Source organism: Micropterus dolomieu, linkage group LG06, assembly GCF_021292245.1.
Source record: "Micropterus dolomieu isolate WLL.071019.BEF.003 ecotype Adirondacks linkage group LG06, ASM2129224v1, whole genome shotgun sequence".
In the NCBI taxonomy this organism is placed as follows: domain Eukaryota; kingdom Metazoa; phylum Chordata; class Actinopteri; order Centrarchiformes; family Centrarchidae; genus Micropterus; species Micropterus dolomieu.
The window spans coordinates 17,573,033-17,587,985 of NC_060155.1; the positions used below are offsets into that span (position 1 = coordinate 17,573,033).

Sequence of the window (14,953 nt, forward strand, 5' to 3'; positions counted from 1 at the left end):
GGATAAATATAACTAGAGAACAACGGATGGAGAAACTGATGAAAACAATGTTATGACATTTACAAAGGCAGTGAGACAGGTGAGCTATATTGGATTATTTGCCAATAAGTAGAAGCTGTTTGTTGGAAAGGTCTAACATTTGGGTCACATGAGTCTAAGCGTGAGGTTTCAAAACAATTTTATGCCGCATTCCTTTTCATATCAGAGTTACCATAATTACCAGTTTCAATTCATAATTACAATGCATAAACTGGAATTTTGATGCTCAACAATTTAGAAGTGCCTGAAAAGGCAAATAAATATGGGAGCCTCACATTAACAAATGTCCCCCGTTAAAAGCAAGTACACAAAAGCAAATACTCAAAATGTATAAATATTTAATATTGTACACAACCTACTCTGTAATCATACAACCATCTTGATTTGTCCAGTGATGTGAATGCTTGCAATTTGTAAACATTTCTGCCACTTCTGAAAGGTAAAGGTACTTTATTGTTACATACACATACTCATTTAGCCCATCCATCTGGGCCAGTGTCACTGGAGAACCTAACATGTTTTTTATGGTGGGGGAAACCGGAGCTGCTGGAGGAAACGCACGCAGATACGGGAAGACCATGCAAACTCCACACAGAAACGCCTGGGACAACCAGGGTTCGAACCTGTGAGGCCACAGTGCTATCCACTGGGCCGCTGTTATGACCTGAACGCAGCATAAAGGCAACAAACAGTCTTGCCAAGAGAGAACAGTTGAACTCTACTCTGCAAAGACATCAGTCTGACAGCTATGAAATTAAATTTAATGTTCATGACAATGTACGGTAAGAACAGACAACTGTTGGCAAAATAAGAAGAATACTGCAATCTGAAGCTCACGATATTAGTGAATTTTATATAGATGTGTCATGTCATTTTCACAACAGCCTTGTTCACCAAACAACAAATAAATAAATGAAGACCGAAAAAAAGACATGGGTGAAGGTCTAAAACTGGACAAAAACACACACACACACACAGTCAGGGCAAACAGAATGAAACTACAGACCACCGTAGCCTCACTTATTTCCTCAGAAATTTAATCAACAACTCTGTAATACAGTTTTAACAAACACTGAACAGAGATTCCTGCCATTTGGAAACCACTTTCATCCACACCCAGCACATAAAGACCTGTAAACCTGCTGGGCCCCTGAGGCATGGGAAAGAGGAGTACAGGTTGATAAGTTAGATTTAACTCTTCTGTTTGCATCCCTGTTTCCAACTCACAATACCTGAGTAACCATCCAGCTCAATAAAGACATTTGGAGACATGATTTCTCTGTATGGATACACAGTAACAGTATCTCACTACATATGCAGCAGTTTAGGAAGTCAGAAAACACCTACAGTCTCAAAATCAACTGCTACCAAAAACAACATTTTTGCCTCATCAAGACTGCAACCAAAAATCTTGTTTTTGGGAGCAGTCTTGATGAGGCAAAAATGTTGCACTCCATTTCTTAAAAACAGTCTTTGCAGTGAGCTTTAATTGATTTTTTTATGTAGCAAAATAGCCTTAACCGTGCTCTAAACCTCACATGATCCTCTGATGAGGGTTTTAGAAAAACTTTTAGTAGAAAGGTTTCTAAATGATTGAATATAATCAAATGTCTAAATGGCAGCCATGATCAGAATTGGTGGAAACGCTTCAGAGTACAGCCCGCAATTTACAACCTAATTCTTTCTAATTTACATAGTAATTTGTTATTGTGGTAAGACTCAACAAAGTTTTTCAATGTCTGCAGTGTAGTGTTTGTGTTCTTCACTGTTCATGTTACATTGTGACAGGACATAAAATTGATCATCTTCTACCTTGGCTGTTAAATAAACACTCCTCATCATGAAAAAAATAATTTTCTACTTCCTGTACTCCATAACAACATTGAACATCAGCATGTGTAACAACTGCCAATCCACATAAACCTGTACTACCTCAGGCTTCTGAAATCCCAAGTAGACTGTTGCTCCCCATAAGTAGGCCTACTTTGCAACATACACAGTAACATATAGACTATGGGCCTACAGTATGTTCCTGACAATAGTCTTTTCCGTAAACCTCTCTTTGTTCCAAAGTTAAAACACAAATATACTCCGTATATTTAGGAACTATGTAGCTTGCCTGTCCACATTTTTTTATCGTCTGTAATGATCATTTTGTACCAAATAATAACAGAATAGGAAAAGATTTAAAAAGACCTACAGTATAAATTCAGTTTAAATTGTTACATTGTGACCCCCCAAAAAACAAGGACCACAGGACTTAGTGACTACAGACCCCTCACCCTGACCTCTGCAGTAATAAAGTCTTTTGAGCACCTTGTGTTTTCCCCCCTCAAACCCATTACAGATCCACTCCTGGACCCCTTTTAGCTCACCTACAGGGCCAACAGGTTTGTAGATGATGCAGTAAACATAGTCCTTCACTTCATCCTCCAGAACCTGGACTCCCCAGGAACCTATGCCAGATTTCAGCTCTGCTGCAGGACAATCTCTCCTAGCAGAGTGTGCCTGACTCCACCTGCAGGTGAATCATAGACTTCCTGTCCAATACACCAACAGCTGCACCTCCAGTCACCAGTCCATCAAGCTTCTGAAGTTTGCAGATAAACCACCCTCACTGGGCTCACATCTCTGGTGGGGATGAGTCCGCTACAGGGGGGAGATCGACCATCTGGTGACCAGTTGCAGCCAGAACAGTCTGGAGCTCAACGCTCTTAAGACAGTGGAGATGATAGTGGATTTCAGGAAAAGCCCAGCCCCTCCCACCCCCATCACCCTGTGTAATTCCATAGTCGACACTGTGGAGTCCTACCGCTTCCTGGGGACCATCATCTCCCAGGACCTCAAGTGGAGGTCCAAAAAAGCTCAGCAAAGGATGTGCTTCCTACTGAAGAAGTTCAGCCTGCCAAAGGCAATGATAGTGCACTTCTACACCGCAATGACTGAGTCCATCCTCCTCCATCACCATCTGGTACCCTGCTGCCACTACCAAGGACAAAGACAGACTGCAGTCTATTATCTCCAGAGAAGGTGATTGGCTGCAATCGTCTATCCCCCCAGGACCCATCCGCCTCCAGGACTCTGAGGCGAGCAGGAAAGACTGTGGCTGACACCTCCCACCCCGGACACAAACGGTTTCAGACACTCCCTCTGGCAGGAAGCTGCGGCCGATAAGGAAAAAAACCTCAAGCCACATGACCAGTTTTTTTCTGTCTGCAGCTGGCCTCATCAACAAGGCCTGGGACCCCCACTGACACTGACTCTCATGCCACACCAAACCTCACCCATTTTACAGTACAGTAAATGTTTGCACAAAAAAAATCCAGTGCATGTCAATCACTCTTCATATTGCATTTACTTTTGCATTTACTCATTTGGCTTCTATCCAAAGCGAAAAAAAAGAATACTGCACATTATACTTTTTTCAATTTCATATTTTTATATTTATATAGGTTTATGTTTATTGTTATGCACCTAGTCACCATGCAAATTTCTTGTATGTGTAAAAAGTACTTGGCAATAAAGCTGTTCCTGATTCTGATTCTGTACTTGCGGGCTGTAAAGTGTTACAGAATTGGTTAAAATCTCAAAATACTAAGTAGAGGAGCTGATTTTCAAACTTCCACTATATTTTTACGATAAAGATTCTGGCCTGACAACAGATATGTGCTGCGTAAAAAAATATATATATATATATATTAGAACCAACAGAACATGTTTTGTTACGTAGTCTCACACATTTTATGGAATCGATTCAAGAGCTTGTGAAGGATTATAAAAATGAGTTAATTTAAAATAAGTTTTTAATCAATCAATCAGAGCCATCTGACAATGTTTTCCAAATTCCTATGATTAATGAAAATCCAATATGCAAATGATCTTTCTCATAAAGCTGAATAGACAAATATCAGTATTTACCACTTGCATTTTGTTCTGTTTAATTGAAGCAGGCCTAGAATTTGAAGTCATTTTGGTGGGTTTTTGGCTGCTCAGCACACACAACATTGTACACATTAGTATTTAATTTGATCCTTTATATTTTTTAATTATCAAATAATTACTGCAGTATTTTCCATGGAGTCAAAGTTAAGAGACCATTTTTTTTTTTTACTATTTACATGATATCCCACAGTGAGGGAGATCAATGCCTACAGCTGGAGCTCGTCACACCTGATGCGGCCCAACAGGAGCTCCAACCTGAGATACAGAGAAAGGTCAGCGTGGTTTTAGTTTGCCAACAGACCTCCAGCCAGCTTTTGCTGTTGATAATGGAGACACAGTTTTACCCCTTCTTAGTTTAGTTCTCTGTTTTTCTAATGAACCTCGTCCCAGGGGTGTCTTTGTACTGTAATTAATGTACCATCCTGTTGTGTTTCCCCAACATCACAGACCTGAGCCAATTAGTGCATCAACAAAAATATGTTCAGAACATTGTACAATGCTTCCTTTGTATGATGCGCTGTATCATGTTAACCCTGGGAAAGTTACTACATTTAGTACACTTAAAGATGTCAGTCGATGCATTAAATTGGCCTTTTTGTTGACTGTGCTGTTGATGGACACAGTGATACACTGTAGTCAAACAGGAACTAATTATGGATGGAGGTGAGATAGCACCAGAGAGAGAAAAAATAAAGTATTAAATATTTGTAAAAATCTGCGTTGTCCTTTATGAATTCCATTTTTCCCCGATAGTAGTTCTCACATTAGAAAAAGTATAAATTCACTCACCTGGTGATGTGCTAGATTGATTTAACTCTTCATCTGTCATTTTTGTGGCCTTCTCCTCCACTTCCCCTGCCTGTCCATTTGGTGCTTGGGTTCCTTCTTCATCTCCAGTCCCAGCCAGGTAATTCCAAGGCTTCCAGATGGACTTGACAATCTTTGAGATCACCTAAAATAACAAGTGGATGAACAAAAACGTAGCTCGTTCAGTGATGCTGCTTAATTTTTTTTTAAATCTCAAAATAAACGCTTAAACCCAGACCAACCTTCTTCTCAGCAGGAGTGGGGTGGACTGGTGGTCGGAGAAATTCCTGTGAGTCTGGGCCAGGCTCCAGTGGCTCTCCCCAGTCTAAGAAACTCTGTCCTGGGATTAGCTGGAGGGTCACAAATGACCCTGATGACTCTGAGGACCAGGGGCCTGAGGCTGAGGACACAGTCGAGTGGATTATTATCACAGATACACGTCTTTTGTGATCAATACACAATTTATTCAATACTAGGTATCAGCCTTACAAGCATCAGTGCTGTGAAGTGAGGCCTCCTCTTCTAGGTCAACCAATCCTGTCCAGTTTGAAGGTGAAACATCACTACCATCTGAGGACCCTGCAAGGATGTATTTGCAAAATAAACATATATATTGTATGTTCAGTCTTACTGTAAGTGTGTTTTACTGATCTGGTGGTTGATTCTCTGTTTAATCAGCTGGTTCATGTAGCTGCAGATCTGCCATTCGTAGACAAATGTAAAACCTCTGGTAGTGGTGGTTTGCTGTGTAGTCAGGTTGGGACTGTCTTTCCCTGTGGAGTCAGCATCATTTGAGCCTGTGAGGTAGCTCCAGGGCTTCCACAGGGAGGTGTAGATCTGAGAGATGGAGCCCGAATCCTTCACTTTACCTAGGAAACAAGTTGGAGAGACTTGCTGTTCACAATCACTGATGAATGTTAGCCAGTTTGTCTCAAAGCTTTACTGTGTTCATTTAGCAGGAATTGGCCAATCTCAGTCAACACAGAACAAAAGCTGAGTATCTAGATATTTAACTTCAACACATCCTGTCCTCTTTTTCTCTCTCCCACTGCTTCCGTCAATCCAGCAGTTTCACAGATACATGATGGTGGGACAGACAGTGTGGATCAGAAATCAGTGTTGCCATAGCTACAAAAGTGGCATATATTGTCATTGTTACTACATCAATAGCACTCAATGCCTCCGCACTTCTATTAGGAGTGAGATGGCTGTAATATTAATATGTATGCCTTAAATCTTGTTGTCATTTTTGATCCACACCTTCAAATTTAATACTGATATCAACCACTGCTTCATATGATTATAAAACATTATTGAGATTATGATGTAGATTAATCATATTTATCATGTTTGGTCTGATCCGTCAATAATGAGTATTTGTAATTGCTTTTACTTTTAATTATTTCACTATTAGCAAAAATAGTGTGCAAAAGCCGCCTCTTATTGTACAATACCTCTGTAGCAATAAGCATCATATAGCGCTGTGGTGTTGTCAGCTGAGCTGTTGTGTGTGATGGTGCGGACTCCCGGCAGGCTCCCTCCACAGTCTGGGCGAGGCCATGTCACCGGGTAGCGGACACTGCCATCAGACAACCATCCTGGGGCACAGCTGTCCAGGCCGGCCATCCAGGCCAGATAAAGCTGCCCCACTGTGGCCAGCTGCCCCCCTAGGGACACGCAGCGGTCTGAGGCCGAGGACAGAGACAGTCTGCCTGGGACAGAGGAGTGAAAGACTTCACCTGGAGGAGAGAGACATGAGACAGGAACTTGTCAAGAGGCAGCTAGCAGAAGAAACCTAGGTTAAATTATGAAGGCTGTGAAATCACACATAACAGTGTCTAATTTTAACTACTAATTTTAGTTGTTAAAAATGTGTTCATTTTGACAAATTTTAACTTTTAAAGGATAACAATGGTGATATATATATAGCTTATATGTATATATAGAGAACGAGATTTGTTGGGGGACTATTTACAGTTGTGGATTTTTATAGGTCTTTTTATTGGTCTTTGTCTTTTCAGTGGATTTAATGAACGTTAGGAAAAAGGGTTTGTAAAAGAAAAGCCAGATCGCCAGACTTGTCCTTTGATCTTGTAGCAGAATGTGATGCAAATGCTGTGACAGGTTTTGATGTCTATTGTGTGTGTGTGTGTGTGTGTGTGAGTGTGTGTGTGCGTGTGCGTGTGCGTGTGTGTACCATCCAGTTCTTTCGCAAAACAGTACACATCAAACAGCTCTTTCGGATCCCTCTTCCCATAATTCCTCACTCCAGCGGAGTACTCCGTGTGTCCATAGCAACCAAACTCTGGCAACTGGACAGAATAGCTGTGGAGACAACCATGTGGCAGTCATAAACGAGAATGAATCTCTTGTTTTTAATATTTATAGGGGAAAAAAAGCATTGTCTTGTGAACATTTCAACAGATTAGAATATATTAAAATACAATTAACAGTAAAGAAACAACAGAGGAAAAAAAGAACATGAATCTGAAGCAAATGAGATGACAAAACAAGATCTGAATATTAATTGAGACAGCAGATGATCAAAGTAGAGAGGGAACAAACAATACATAAAACAAAGCAAATGTCTTCATATTAGAGAGTTAGCTTCCATATTAAAAAATATCAGAGTCAGTCAGTCTTTATGCTAAGCTAAGCTAACCAGCTGCTGGCGGTAGCTTCATATTTAGCATACAGAAATGAAAATCTTCTCATCTAACTCTCAGCAAGAAAACAAATAAGCTTATTTCCCAAATGTCTAATTATTCATTCAAGCGAAAATGCCTAAAATTCAGTTTCCAGCTTTTAAATTCTGAATTATTCTTTGACTTCTATGATAGAAAATTATATCTCTTTGGATTTTGCACTAGGTGTCCAACAAAACTAGCTATTTTATTGAGAAAAGATGGACTCTAGTCACTACTCAATTAATTGAGAAAATAATTAGGAGATGAATCGATAATAAATATAGTCATTAGTGGCAGGCCTGCTTCAAAAGCACAGCAGGACTCATTGCAACTAGAGAGCAACACTAGCAGGGTGTGGCAAGCAGAAGTAAGTTATTGAACGTCTCCTCACCGGACAGTCTGGTCGTCCAACCAGCCAGCCGCACAGCTGGCAAAGCCGTCATAGTACGCTGCCCACAGCTGGGCCGGTGTGGCAATCTGAGCCGAAATTTCCTGGCAGGCCTGCTGAGCGTCGGTAAATGATAGGGCGTAGCGGGCACTGGGAGCCTGGTAGTGAAACACCACACCTACACAGGCAGACACGGAGACAGGTGGTGAAGTGTGGATTTATGTTGGAGATATACCAACACATCCAGGTTTGAAATCAATAAATCAGTGGGATGTAATCAATAGACATGTATTTGTGCCTGAAACAGATCAATCAATCAATACACTATGTGAGTTTTAGCTGAAATTTCACACAGAAAAATGAAAATTTGTATTTAGTCCAAACGCTTTAATTGAAATTACACAATTACTCAAGTGGAAAACCAGATAACAAAAATAACACTTACACAGAGAGCGGCAAGCTACATTAAGTCAGTCATTATGACATGGATATAGAAAATCAATGTTATTAATGTTTAATTAAATTAAAAAGCTGAAAAGGGGTTGGCAGTGCTCCTGTTTTAATGCTTCTATTATCTGTCTTACATTAGCACAACAAGCCTGGAGTGCAATAAAACCCCAAAATCAATTAAGTTAGAAGAAGAATTTTAAAACCTTTTGTGTTAGTGCTGCTCAATCTGTCACCAGCATTTCTGCTTAGTTTAAATGTTTCCTTTATTGTTCCTGAGTTGTAGCACTAAACTTTTCTCCACAGTGGTTGCTGCACTTACCGGAGACCACCAGAGGTACAGTGTCTCTCTCATAGTCGTTACCCATGACAACCTGACAGTGGTAAGCGCCTGAGTCGTTAGTGCGGAGGCTGAAGATCTCCATGGTAGCATTCATCGGATTGGCAGTGTATCCTGGCAGCATGACGCGGCCGCTGAAAGCCTTATTCACCTTGATTACATCACCTTTGGCAAAAAGAGAGAGGTTTCCTCATTAAAAGTGTCTATTGACATCCTGCAGATTTTAGAGATAAAGAAATGTACTTATAAGAGGCCCTAGATGGATAGATGGAGTTAAAGGCCCAGAAAACATATTTTTTGAATCGAGCCTGAAAATCAGATCTGAAAAGTTAGAATTTTGGTCTCCCATTAAACATTTTTGTATTTGCGTTTTTGTCTTTACTTTTCTCTAAGGGTGGAAGTGGGCGGGGTTCTGTTGGTACAACGTGATGTCACATACATCTGTACACCAATCAGCATTTAGCAACACTTGAATCAATATTTGACAGTTGTGGGGTTGTTTGCTTTTGTTTGCAGGTCATTGTTAATCAAATATGATCCACATCCACACACTGCTGACAAAGCAAATTAGCTCAGTTTTTGAGAGTTACACTCCTAATAAATAATATATTAGGTTTTTTTTTCTTACATTTGACATAACATTTGATATTTTAGAAGGGGGGAAATAAAATCAAGTTTTCTGGGACTTTCACATATATCAATTATGAGTTTCAGTCGTACAGTTTAAAGTAATAAAGTGCACACTATCTCCTATAAATTAATTACAAGGGCACATGGCCTAGACTTTGTGGTACCTTATGTTGTGCCGTTCGGTGTTGGGCAGGTAGTGTACAGTTTGTTTTTAGAGCTTTTTTGCTGTGAACAGCTGCCTGCTGCTTCTAAAAATGAGGTTGATGAGAGCAGTGAGAGTTGCAGCCGTAAAGCCAAAACAATGATCTGAAAGACGTTAAAACTTTAAAGATACATGCAGATAGATTTATTCAGTCAATCTACACCTTGCCTTGACTTAGCGAAAATCCTTCCACTCAGGGAGGTTTGAAGCATTACATACAAGTACAGTGGAAAAGCTCTACTATTATTTCATTTTAATTCCAGGAGCTGCTATTATCACCTTGTCAAGTTCTTTTTCAGTGTTTTACTTGTGAGGCCTTCAGATCATTACATACTCTGAGCTGAGGAGACCTGAGTCGGGTGATAATTGTAAACAAACCCTTTCACCTACATGTAGTTATTTGATCCAGTGTTAATATAAAAATATTCATTAGTGCACATTTAAGTGTACTCTCTAAGCACTTGTGGAAATGTTATTTGACTGAGTAAAGTAGAGTAATGTAGGTCTTATTCAACAGGTAAACTAGGTCATCAAATCTTTGTTTTACCTTTAGCAGAAAGCACAATCTGCTCCAGAGGAGCACCTTTTCCTCCTGCTGGTAGCCTGATGTGAGTCCACAGGAGCTGGGGAGGCTGGGTGGAAGTGCTGGTCTGAAGGGTGAAGACACAGGGCAGGACGGCTTTGCCTGCTAGCGTTTGATGTACTGTAGGATGGGTGATCCTACGCATGTTCACTATGGAGGAGGCTGAACCTAGAGAGGACGAGCAAGACAACAGAACATAATTAGATTATGCAATAAAATATGTTGCAGGACAATTTGCTGACAAGAGAAAAAAACAATGGAAAGAAAAATACAGTATATATATTTTCTGTAATGATGACTCATGAGATGTGCATGTCTACTTTGAGCAAGGGCTCAGCACATAAATGCTTATTTATTGACATGAATAAGTCTGGTGTTTGATTAGAGAGTAAATGCAGTACAGTATTCTCTACTAATCAGTAGAAGACTGCAGCTTCTAAACACGGTGTCTGCTAACAAGACCTCAGGGATTCATTAGCAATTTCACACTCATATTTCCACACAAGAAAGACTTATCATTCCAGCAAAGGGACACACTATAAGGATACCAGGCATTCACGCACAATTATATATACAAACATACAGTACATGAGTAGAAAAACACACAACAGTGACCACAGATGCTCCAACATAATTATCTAAATTTCTATCTCTTTTATCTCTAACATATGTTTTCTCTCTCTCTCTCTTTTCACATTAATGATTCCAGTCACTTTAACTGATTAAATAAAAGTTATTTCATGCAAAGGAAGTATCAATGTAAAGGCAATGTCACTGTAAGAGTTACGTTTATGGTTCTGCAGATAAACATCGACAATTCCCTCTGTGTGGTTGCAATGACATACAGGTTCAATGTAACCATGACAACAGGATCACCTGTACAGACATTATCCTCTAACCAACAAATTCAGCTTCTTTGTGGATTTATCCTCTGTGCACCTTACTGTAACACAAGATTACAATGATCAAACACAAACTACTATACTAATAATCAGTAGTAATACAGTGTCGTGTAGTGTAGTACAATAATATAATATAATATAATAGTCATTGTTTCTGCTCATGAAATCAAGAAGCAACATGGACTGTAGGGTTAACATTTTCACTGTTCGTCAAACACACCAAACTGTAGAAAAATATATGAGCGTAACAGGAAAAGAAAAGTTTTTTTTTTTTTTATATTTCACATGGTGGAACTGAATCACCGAAAGATATTTCCATCTGCATTTAGATTGGACGACTTTCACAAGCTGAACCCCCGGAGAGCATTTCTCTGTGTTGAAGAACGCACCCGTTGCCTTCCCCCAAAATCAGATGTAATCACAGAATCACAAATACCAGGGAAAAGCATGAGAGGCAGAACAAGACAGGGAGCAGGCATGAGAGATGGATGGATGAAGAGAGAAAAAAAGAGAAGGAGGCTTTGGACGACAAGTGCACCCTGTAGCATGGAGGTGACAGATGGGATAAAAGAAAAACTGCCTAAAAAGGAGAAGAGAGAGCTGGAAGTGACATGAAAGGACACTCTCTGTCATTAACAGATGCCATCTCTTACTCTTCAGTCAGTCCTCCTCAAGGGTCCCGTGAGCAGTTTGGATTACAGATAAACTACCAGCAGGGGTTCAAGGCCAACAGTATTGTTTCTTAAACTGAATTTGCACATTGTGCTGGCTAATTGAATTAGAAAAATCTGAAAAATAGATTTTTTTATTGTTTTAAAATGCTGAGTATGAATGTTCATTTCTGGAGCTTTTCACAGTCTTCCTTAGCAGTTTACTCTGTTGTTGAAAAGCACAGACAAAACAAATAGTTCTTTCTCTAATAAAATAATCAAAATTGTTCCACCTGTTATGCTGTTCAAAGCTCTGGGAAATGCTAGCAAATGGTTAAGATTTATTATCAAACCATATTTAAAATATTCATAGATTTAGGTTGCAGTAATTTTTATATCCTCTCAAGTTTTTCAGGTTATGCATGGGACTGGATTCTATCCCAGCATGCTTAAGGTGAGAGGCAGTGAGTGTACCCCCTTGACAGGTGGCCAGTCACAGGGCTAACACATATACCTAAATACCAATTGGGCGGTTCCACCTTTTAAAGTCCACATTTTAAAGATGCAATGTGTAGGAATTGAGACTACTCTCTACATGTCATATTCATATCACAAAAGAATAGTTAGCAGCATATCATAGATTAGGTCATACCAGCTGCTTGTTAGCGCAGGCAGCTGTGCAGCTAAAGGAACCGGACCCTTAGTGATCATGGCTGGACAGAGACCAAACATAAACCTGAGGCCGACGGAGACAGCAGTGGGATACAGCACTATGGTGATTTACAGCGGCCAAGGGAGGATGTTTCATGTCACTGTTGGTGGGGATTACTCTGAGCATCATGCAGGAGAATAAATTAGTCTACAATATAAGGGACCATTGGTCTGAATAACTCACTAGATGTGTTGCTAGTTGCTTTTTAGAAATAGAGTCGCTGAAGGCCTGACAAAGGTAGGCAGCGGACCAAACCACTGTGAGGCATTATGAGGGGGGATGACATAATTTGAAAAACTTTAAAACGCACTGAACTCATAGTAGAGAACAAGAGCTGTTAATCATTTATGTATCAAATACAATGACTAGACGCTAACGGACAACAGTGGTTATATTAAAATTTTTGATCAAATATTTGCGAGGGAGAAGTCGCTGGATATTGGTAGGGACATGTACCATCCCTATTAAATTCTACACCCTTGACAGCGGCTCTGGCCAGCACTCAGACTCCGAGGATGACGAAGACACGGTGTGTTCAGACAGGGACATGAGAGGTGTCAAGCGAGAGGATCAGGAGGGAGGAGAGGGAGGTCAGGTATCCGAGAGGCAGCGCCAGTGCATAGCGCCAGAATATTTTTACATTTAACTCATTTTTACATAGAGTTGGTGATTGCTGGAACAGTGGAAAGATGAACCTTTCTTAAAATTTTGTGAGTTTAATTTGTTAATTTTTTTGACTAAAAAAGCACTTGCTTAACATAGCAACTTTGCTGCTTGCACAAACCTCCCAGCTGAAACAATGGAGGTATAAACTAGATTATTGCCTCTTGAGGTATAAAGGTGTATTACTAGACAGGACAGGCAGGGGCTAGCTCACTAAGTTCTGTAGATATCTCTGCAATACACATATATTTTGGGATTGCCCAAAGATTTTAGATTTTTGGAAGAATATTAAAACAGAAAAAAAACTGTTATATAATAATGTTGTGATAATGTTAGAGACAGGAACTTGACTTCCTTACTGAGAACTCTGCTTTTAATAGCAAAGAAAACAATTACAGCCTCTTGGTTGAAGTCACTGCCTTCCAGTATAATGGAATGGAGAGAAATGGTAAAAAGTGTGTTCATCATGGAGAAAATCACAGCAAGGTTGCAGCTCAAGTCAGACAGGTTTGATCAAAGATGGTTACCAGTAATACAGACAATGTCAGAACTCTAGTCCCCTCTTTTGTATTTTATTTTATTTGTATTTATATTTTTCTTCCACTTTAGTTGTATTTTATACTTACTGCAGAACAACTGACAGCAAAGGTATGTACTCATTGCCACACGTTGCTCAAGTTCTCTCCTTTTAAGAAGGAAGAAGGAATGTTTGAAGATAAGATGCGAGGGCATGATTATATGTTAGAACTGAAACTGTCAGAGCGTCTCCTAATGTGCGTTCCTAATGTATGTGTTGTATATATGTATGTTTGCCATTTCATATTAAATAAAAAAATAAGTTAAAAGAAGATATCTCTGCAACACACTATATTACTAAACATCTTTCTAAAGCTCACTCATTATCTTAAGGTGATAATTAGTGAGCTTTAGATGTAGCGGGAGACAGATTATCTTATCTTAGGCTAGCAGTTTTCCACTTTATGTTAAGCTAAGCTAATTAGCTGCTGACAGTAGTTTAATAATTACTGTACGAGTATCAATGTTCTTATCTAACTCTGCAAGAAAGCGACTAAACATAGTTCCTAAAATATGGAACAATGCAAACTTTAAGGACAAATACATACATCATCGAGCTGATAATACAATACAGAGGCTTTTTTTTCTTGCAGCAGTTTGTGCATTGTGCACCAGTTAAAGGTTTAATGATACATTTGGGTGATTCTTATGATGATTCTTATTACTGATGAAGTCAGGAAATATCATGTGACCATGTACTAATCTGTCCATCATAACAACTCATATGGGTTGTACTCTATTATCCAGATGTTTTATAATGATTCACAATATATATGTTTTTACAACAACTTGAGGATGTTGTCTAGTCTTGTATTTTGGAGTAATAGCATAATTAGTAGTCTGCAGACCGTGTGTTTACTTTAGTATTTGGATTGTGCAACAAAAACAGAATTGGATGTGGATTAATAACCTTCTGCTGTCACAGCGTAATGGCTACTAAGGTAATGTTTTAATTTTGAAAATGAGCAATGCAATTTCTCCTTTTAATGAAAATCCTGGCTGACCAGCTACCGTCATGCATGCCAATTGCAGGAAAAGTAATTAAGAGGAACTTATCTTTACTACAAGCAGTCAGCAGGCTGCACATGGGACCTCAAACCTGCGATACTATCCACCAGAGACCTGCAGCTCTGAGATGTTTTGTCTTTTTGTTCCATAATTGTGAATTTTATGCATAGTTGTAATGGAACAGATGGTCGACTAAACTTGCATAAATGGGTTTGGAGGTGTTCCAGCTCAATCCCACCGAGCATGTCTGCAAACATCCTCAGCATGTCAGCTCTCACTTACACCAATGAAATTAGTACAGACCTGTCTTGTGTATTTATGCCTATGGAAAACTGTATGTGGGAACAAATGTTTTCCAAATTTTTCTGGTCCAGCAG

At 39.5% G+C, this 14,953-nt stretch overlaps 1 protein-coding gene across 1 annotated transcript in view; it reads right to left on the minus strand.

Moving 5' to 3' along the window:
* LOC123972808 (neurocan core protein-like) overlaps positions 1-14,953 on the minus strand; it is a 46,630-nt gene that overhangs the window by 20,078 nt on the left and 11,599 nt on the right. Inside the window, exons 3-11 of the mRNA XM_046052497.1 lie at positions 10,030-10,233; positions 8,633-8,815; positions 7,867-8,041; positions 6,986-7,113; positions 6,243-6,527; positions 5,514-5,657; positions 5,278-5,367; positions 5,031-5,188; positions 4,771-4,933 (exon numbers count right to left, since the gene is read on the minus strand). Of these exons, the coding sequence (XP_045908453.1) occupies positions 4,771-4,933; positions 5,031-5,188; positions 5,278-5,367; positions 5,514-5,657; positions 6,243-6,527; positions 6,986-7,113; positions 7,867-8,041; positions 8,633-8,815; positions 10,030-10,233 (1,530 nt within the window). The remainder of the gene's footprint in view (positions 1-4,770; positions 4,934-5,030; positions 5,189-5,277; positions 5,368-5,513; positions 5,658-6,242; positions 6,528-6,985; positions 7,114-7,866; positions 8,042-8,632; positions 8,816-10,029; positions 10,234-14,953) is intronic.